The 7,946-nt window shown below is 43.9% G+C and overlaps 1 protein-coding gene across 2 annotated transcripts; it reads right to left on the bottom strand.

Moving 5' to 3' along the window:
• Nucleotides 1-16: 16 nt before the first annotated feature.
• Nucleotides 17-6,648, bottom strand: LOC307239060 (kelch domain-containing protein 1). Of its 2 annotated transcripts, none has more exons than XM_080012283.1 (13): nt 6,478-6,648; nt 6,328-6,398; nt 4,262-4,379; nt 3,955-4,067; nt 3,446-3,533; nt 3,237-3,320; nt 3,075-3,155; nt 2,860-2,918; nt 2,619-2,728; nt 2,453-2,525; nt 1,597-1,681; nt 732-784; nt 17-546 (listed from the first exon to the last, which is right to left on the bottom strand). In XM_080012283.1, exons 1-13 carry the CDS (start codon nt 6,580-6,582, stop codon nt 405-407), a joined length of 1,182 nt encoding a protein of 393 aa, XP_079868409.1. In that variant the 5' UTR covers nt 6,583-6,648; the 3' UTR covers nt 17-404. The 2 variants fall into 2 exon arrangements, with proteins under 2 accessions (XP_079868409.1, XP_079868410.1); XM_080012284.1 differs by having other exon boundaries at nt 409-546; nt 1,593-1,681.
• Nucleotides 6,649-7,946: the final 1,298 nt, after the last annotated feature.

A 7,946-nucleotide genomic window follows, 5' to 3' on the forward strand; every position in this document is an offset into this window, starting at 1 on the left:
TCACTTGAGTATTGGAAACTTTATACTTTATCGCTTTATTGTCATTGAGTGTGTGTGTGTGTGTGTGTGTGTGCCAATGCAATCATGCCAACACATTCTAATCTCTAAGCTTTACATATCTGTTCAAGTTTGACAATACACATAATACATATAATATGAATAATAATTATTTTAAAACAGGCAGAACAGACAGTGGTGTATAAAACGTATATAAAACAATAAAATATAAGCATATTTAACCATCTTTTAAAGTTTCCAGATAAATATGCAGCCTAATGTGGAAGCATATTGCATGACCTTGCCCTTTGTGCAAATTATATTTCAAAATGCAATATGCTCCCGAAACACCACTACATACATTTTAAAATGTCGTATTGTATCAGCAAAACAAAAAGTGCGTCAAACTATTGCGTTTTCTTCTTGGAGGGCCGGTAGAACGTCATTCTTCTGCGCACGTTGTTCTGCAGTACCGGGGGCAGCAGGGGAAGCTGCTCTGCCAGCGTCTTGCACGTTCCAACATTCTCTGCAATGTAATCCTCGCAGATCCTGTCCCGAAAAAAAAAAAAAAAAAAAGCCCGTCAGCTCTCCGAATGTTCGGATAAAAGGTTTTACGTGATCCAACTCCCTGGCTTCACTTCACGCCCGGCAAATTAATATGAGCCGTGCAGTTTGACATTTTCTTTTCCATTGTAAAAATTTAAACAAAAACCCTACGAGTAAAGTATTTTTACCTGAATAGTGGATACGGTTGCGTCTGAAAAATGAGCGCGTCATTGCAGTGACCCTGGAGGAAAAAAAAATTGCATCAGAGGCTCATTAGGGTTTTTTTGTTTTGTTTTGTTTCCCAAGAATCGACTTGCAAAATAAACATTTTTTTTTTTTAATGTGACTGTGAATTGTGATACATAAGCAGCTTTCTCCAGGTGAGGAAATTGGCAACTGACAAATCTGGCCCCTCCCCATATTTAGGGTATGCATTATCACACAAGAATTCCCCTTTTCGAAAAGGCCCCTGTGATGTTTTTTCAAGGCCTCAAACGCTCGCCCCACTGCACTGCGTTCAAGCAATTAAGTGAGAAGCTGCAGCAGAGTGGCACGTTCCTCAATATTGAAAGCCTTCAGCGAGGTTGTGCTATGAACAGTTATAAATGACGGGAGGAAACATTTCCATGCGGCCTGAGTCGAGAACACGCAACCTATCCTTTACCAGATCAAAGTTTTTTATGCCGAATTATATATTTACGAACATATTTTCTTTTTACAATTTTTATAGCCTGTGATGCAAGACTACAGTCTTAGCTCTTCACTTTCTGCAACTCCTCCACATCCAAAGATTTCTTCGTTATTGTTGATAATATCCGGATGAAAACTCTTTGTTTTTTTTTTTGTTTGCTTTTTTTATGTAACAACTACAATGTTTCGGTGTCAGTCCGTCTCGGTGTATTTTCATTTTCATTTTCGTTTCGTTTTCTTCCAAAAAGTCTTCGACTTGGCGGGGGATCTCGAGCGGAGATGAATGCGTCGGCGACAGAGGGTCGAGGGGGCGCACCGTCTCGCCGTTCGTCCCGACCGGATTTCTCTCGCTGCGATACCTACGGTGTCGACCAGAAGGATGTAGTCACAGCTTCCCCCGAACACGATGACGTCCGAGTCCTTTCCCAGACACGCCGTGTGCCACAGCCTTGAGCGGGAGAGGAGATGAGGAGTCTCAGGAAAAAGACTTTGAAACACACCTCAAACAACAACATATCGTACACCGGTGGTTCATTTCTTTTTTTTTTTTAAGCCACCAATCCCCCTCTTTGGAGAACTGTTTATCACGTTTGGGTCTATAAACAACTAATCACGACTCCAAGAGGGGGAGAATCACCACGGGTGAGACAATTAAACATAGAACCAGACAACATTTACACGGAAACATAAACATTGGACGACAACGTGTATTGAAAAACAAGAGTTAATCAGGTCCAGGAAAACTGGAACAGCAATTGGGCACGTGGCCCCTTCCTGTCATAGTTATGCCAGTAAATGAGGGAGTGGTTCTCACTTTTTTTTTTTTTTCTAAGTAGTGTACCCCATCTGAGATTTATTTTTATTTTTTCAGTTGGCCCAAAAACTTTTGGAAAAAAAGAAAACAGACATGAACGATGTATCGTGCGTGCAGTGTTAACACGAGCGTTAGGAGGATGGTGCTGGTGATGGTTCATTTTCTCCTTTTCTTTCGCCTGGCTGCCTCTCACGGGGAAAGGGGCGATACCGCTCACTCGCTTGCGTCGACGTTGTTTTTCTTATTAAAACACTTTTTTTTTCCCCCTTCTTCTTTTTATATTCCGAGTTCCCCCTGCTGTCCCCCAAAGTACCCCTAGGGGTAAGAGGACCCCCCATTTGGGAAACACCGTTGGACACCGTGTCGGTGGAAATTCTCGGATCCCATTTCTGTTTTCACAACTACCTGGGTTTGTTTTCATATGGGTGTTTCACTTCGCTCCATTTCTTCGCCTCGACGTCGAGCAACCAGCCATCACCTGGGGGGGAAAAAAAAAAAAAAAAAAAACTTTAGAAAACATTTTGTTGTCCAAGGGCATTTGAAAACATGTCCACCCAGTGCGTGCTCTTACTCATCGGTTTGCAGTCCACGCTCAGTCCCCCAAACATGAACAAGGAGCGGTCGGACACTGCTGTGAGCGTATGCCATGACCTGCCCACTGGAACAGCGGAGACTGGAGTTCTGATTGAGATATTTACCACCAACAAAGCATTTTGTATTATTTTATGATACTATTAACGATTATTGGTATTATCAAACATTGACCCCATCCACTCTATCGTCCAAAATGTCTATGTCCATACAGTACATACATTTCCGACCACGTCCACGTCTCAAGGTCGAGACAGTAAAGGTCATTCCTCCTGGTTTCCTCCATTGGGGAAAAAAAAAAAAAAAAAAAAACAAAACAAAACAAAAAAAAAACACATTCATGCATCAAAGACATTACAGACCTCGACACCTCCAGCAACGACTGCCTCCAAAAGTGAGAAAAGGCGTTAAGAAACGGACGAGGAACCCCTCTTACCATGACTCTCCCGCCGCACACGTATCCCTTGTGGCCCAAGGTGGCGCTGGCGTGCGCTGCCCGAGGCGCCGGGGGGGAACCCTGCGCAACACTGAGGAATCAATATTTAAACGCTTCCCGTCCAGAAGGGCGTTTTTTTACGGAGCCCAGGGGTGGACTTACGTGGGTTTGGGGTTCCCTCCAGCTCACTTGCTTCGGGTCAAATATATGGACCTCGTTGTTCCATCCCCAGAAGACATCCTCGACCTGGCAGCAATGTGGGAGGAGGGTTTAAAGCAGACTCCAGGTAACGACAAGGTCCCCACCGTCTCCTGACGTAGACACAGCGTGGAGTTTGGCAAAGTGCATCCATCACGAGAAAATGGAAATACCCATGACGCGTCATCCAGAATGAAGTTGCTGGTCCGGCGGTCAATGTCCCTGAGGAGTTTGTGACCGTACCCTCCAAAGTAGATGATCCTGCAGAAACACCCAGAAGCCTTCTTATAACCAATGATCGTACAAAATGGGGTTTTCAAGTGGTTCTAAGTGTTCAGCAAAACAGGATCTAGCTTTTGCTTTTCGTTTCCCTTTGTTCATAGCGGGGTTTCATAAAAATGAAAGGAGTAATTCTATCAGAAGATGCGCACGCTTTTTTTTGTTTTTTACCCAATTGAGGCTAGTACACAGTCCCTAATGCGGCTAATACTTTCCAAAGGTGTAATTTCAATCTCAGTTTCTATATTTGCAGTTTCAAGGCTGCTCCTCTGCCATTGCACATGATCATCTGAAACCCTACACAGGCAGGTTTTGGGATCAACACCAGCCCCTACAGCACCGAAAATACCATTGAATAAAGCGTTCCAGAGAAATAAATTAAATATATCCACCGCGCGCTTACCTATCCTTGTACACCCAGCAGGACAGTTTGTCCCGAGGAGAAGGAGGTGTTCCGACGTCCACGGTGACCTTCCTCCAGATATAGTTCCCATCCGTGAGGTTGACACAGTAGATCTGTTTGATTTCCGATAACGATCATTTTAATCATCCCAGAAAGAGCTTCATCGTGAAGATTGAGGAGAGATTGCGATTAAAGCATGCTTAATGTACCGCTAACGAACGCTTATGATAGAGAGTAATGACGGTGTCGTTCTCAAGGCTGGGCGTGACCGCTGCTCGACCACTCATTTAAGGCATGTCAAACTCACCTCATTGGTCTGTCCATTGTTAATACAACCTCCAAATATGTACAGGTGTCCATCCAAAGAACAGCCGCAGCTGCCCGACATGGGTGGCGGTACATCCCCCTTCATTTTGGACATTTCCCTTAAAAAACAAACAAACACACAAACAAACAAGGTTTAAACAACTGGACAACTATTTGTTTACATTGACCTTATTAAGTAGAAATACTGCAAAATCATCTGGCTTTGCCTAAAGGAAAGCGATGTCATTGCCCACTGGTATATGTCTAAAACTATTGAGAGAAAACACAGGTGTAAGACACCTATTATTATTAAGGGTCCAGCTCAAAGTGTGTGAACCCTATAGTTTTTTGTTCAGATTATTATTATTCTTCTTCTTGCCATTCTCTGAAACCGCGCAAACCCATGGACACGAAACGAATGAATTGAATTCGGGGCAGTCCGGCCATGCTGTAGTCCAAGTTTGATGAACATTGGACCGTGTCCGTAGGATGGGGCGGAGGGAGCGGAAGTCGTGGAGCAGGGCACATTGTGACATCATCAGCTAATTTGGAATATATTGTATGTGAATGGTATGATTCAAGATTCTTTGCCATTCCTTAAAACATAGCACAGAGCATTAATAATCATGTTTACCTTAACTGTCTTCAATGAATCCCATTATTGCCATTGGTGCAATTGCTGTGACTAACGTGGAATCCATACATTGCTTCCCTCGGTTACAGTAAATTCAGAATGTGGGAGAAGACCCTATCGTTATTGCTTATTCTTCTTCTTGTTCTTCTTGTTCTTCAGCCTGTTTGCGTCGGGCTATTTGGGGACCTTAAGATACTCTAGCTCAAACACACTCTGCACACTGGTCAGTCCAGGCGTGTCATTTGCCATCCTAAGGGTCCCGTGCATGGGCGTGGCAAAATGACCAACCACGCCCCCTTTTCAGAATTTCAAGAAAATCAAACCTATTCACTTTTTCCCAACAAAATTCGGTACATTTACATAACCACACTAGACTTAAAGAAAATTATATTGCCGCCATGACTGACACCGAAACAGGAAGTCGGCCATATTTGATTAAATGTGCAATTTGGGTCACTTTTTTGGTCATTTTTATGCTTTGTACTTTCGCAAACTCCTCCTAGCCGATTTATCGGGTCCCACCGACGCTTGCACTTCGAGGACCCGGTCATAGCGATGATTATTCGGGGCTGGACCTATAATAATTGTTAATGAAAACTGATGTCAGTGGTGTATGGATGTCATGGATCTGATGAACCCACAGAAAAAAATAAATAAGATATGTATTTGGAGCAGTTCCAATTTGGCTTTCATTCGGGTTTCATCCAGATCGGTGGTTCAGTATTGTGGAAGAGGTTTGTGATCAACAATCGCAACCTCACCAACGCAACCTCACACACAGTTGTATGCCACGACTGGGAAATCCTTGCACGCATGCGCAAGTTCACGGAGTACACGGATCATGTTATAGCACGTGAACAAAGTCCTGTTTTGATTCAGATAGTTGTACATTTGAGTTTATTTATTTATTTATAGGTTCATGACATGCATTATTATTGTGAACTACGTTTTCTGTTCATTGACGAAGCGGAACAAAGGAATTGCGTTCCCCAAAATAGATGAATAATCGTGATTCTAATGATAATGATAACCGCTATTAAGTTGCGGCTTAGGAAACCCACCCACAGCCACACACACCACCCGATTATAGAATTACACTGTAACCAGGCCGGAAGGAATGAACTTCTGCAGTCACAAAACACACCGGAACAGACAGCCAAAGCACACTCGTCCATTGAACTTTAACGAAGGGCCTTGACCCTGTGTAATGCTGCCTGCGGCAATATTTATTTGTGATTATTATTTTTAGTAGTAGTAGTAGTAGCAGCATTAGTAGTATTATGATTGTTAATTGCATTATTACTGTAAAGCTTGTATTGTTGTTGTTGTTAATATATAATATACACGTGCATACATACAGTATGCATAGATACACACACACACGTAAATGCATGTATAGGCAAATGGGACCAGAAATGATGTGAAATTCTCACCACACGCCTCGTTCTAAGTCATATGTCCAGATTTCATCGTTGTGTAGAAACACTTCATCGTCGCCAACAGACTGTGTAGAGACGACAACATTACTATGGCATCCACGCACACGCATCGTCGCCTGTGGAGCAGCGCGCAAGGCTCCTCACCGCGTAGCCTCCCCACACGTACAGCAGCCTCCCCTCCGCCACGGCCGTGTGGCCGCTTCGCTCCCGGGCGACGAGTTCCAGGTTCCCCCCTCGCGCCGCGTCCATGTTCTGTTGTCAGAACAACATGCGCTGCTGCTGCTGCTGCTGCTGCTGCTGCTGTTGTTGTTGTTGTTGTTGGTTTTTTTGGGGGGGGGGGGTGGGGTGGGTGTGCGGTTATTTATTGACGTGATAGATCGCTTGGGAGTCCACTTCCCGAACACCGCCGGACGCGGAGCGACGTCCAGGTAGTGGGGGGGGGGGGGGGGGGGGGGGGGGGGGGGGCGGCGCTCGTGTCCGAACTGTCGCTTTACGCGTGACTGTGACGTCGGACGTCAGATGCGGAAGTGGTGGGATGGGTTCGAGCCAGGCGTCAGCGCGGAGCCGGCGGCGTTTGTATTACTCGGGGTCGAGTCAGTGGACGTGTAGAGAGATACGACATGTCAAGCAGAAGAACACATATATATATATATATATATATTTTAAATGAGAATAGAAAGATAAAGAATAAGTCTCATTATCTGTCTATTCTTATATGTATTTGTGTGGCTAGGCCTGTTTTACACTGCCTTCATGTCTTGTTTTGTTTTTTTATTTCTATGTGTTTATTCCTCGTTGCTTCACGCCTTACGCAAAGCACTTTGAATTGTCTTTGTTGATGAACTACGCTTTACAAATACGGATCAACTTGTCTAGAGGAGTGTGTGACGTACAGAACGGACAGATATAGGATGAGTCAATAACAGTAGATGAGTGCACACAAGTGGAAAGAGGATCCACTGGGCTCCCGCTCACCTCACAAGACACTAGATCCCCCAAACCTACGCATAATGCATGGTCCACTTGCCTTTTCACATTTCTTCATACTGATGATGAAATGTTCTTTTTCTCTGGTCAAATAAATGTAAACCGTCAAGGGAAAATGCATACAACCATGGCATTTATAGCGTCTATACTATTCTGTAGCAGAAAAGTAACACATAACTTAACATGTACTCATTAGATAAGACATTTGAACCTTTTTATGAACTTACTTTACCGAACTAATTACTTGACTGGACCTGATTACATCCCACTGCATATATGTATGAAAGTATGTACATGTATGTCACGAATAAACCTCTAATCTTGAACCTTGATTGCCTGACTTACTGACGAAGATGACGCGGCTGCAGCAACTCGTGCAAACCACCAGATGTCGCTGTGTGTTCTGCGCTCGCAGAAAAAAAACCATTAAAAAAAATATATATATACAAAACTGAAAGTCATACCGACAAACTACAAAATAGATACGCATCACTTTCAGACGTGGGGAGCGTCGTTCATTTCGTTGTTTTCGTCTCTCTTTTCGAATTTCAAGTATTGTTTCAAAGGGCTTGCGTGAGCGACAACAACGAGACCGACCGCTACGCCGGATGTGACGACACACACGC

This window comes from Zeus faber (genome assembly GCF_960531495.2).
Source record: "Zeus faber genome assembly, chromosome: 13".
NCBI lineage: Eukaryota > Metazoa > Chordata > Actinopteri > Zeiformes > Zeidae > Zeus > Zeus faber.

Excerpts from the sequence above, each read along its gene's own strand:
- LOC307239060 (XM_080012283.1), bottom strand. The coding sequence starts at position 6,582 with ATGGACGCGGCGCGAGGGGGGAACCTGGAACTCGTCGCCCGGGAGCGA. Across the intron at positions 6,399-6,477 it reads ACGTGTGGGGAGGCTACGCG|TCTGTTGGCGACGATGAAGT; the intron begins GTGAGGAGCCTT and ends GTCTCTACACAG. Across the intron at positions 3,321-3,445 it reads TTCTGGATGACGCGTCATGG|GTCGAGGATGTCTTCTGGGG; the intron begins GTATTTCCATTT and ends CATTGCTGCCAG.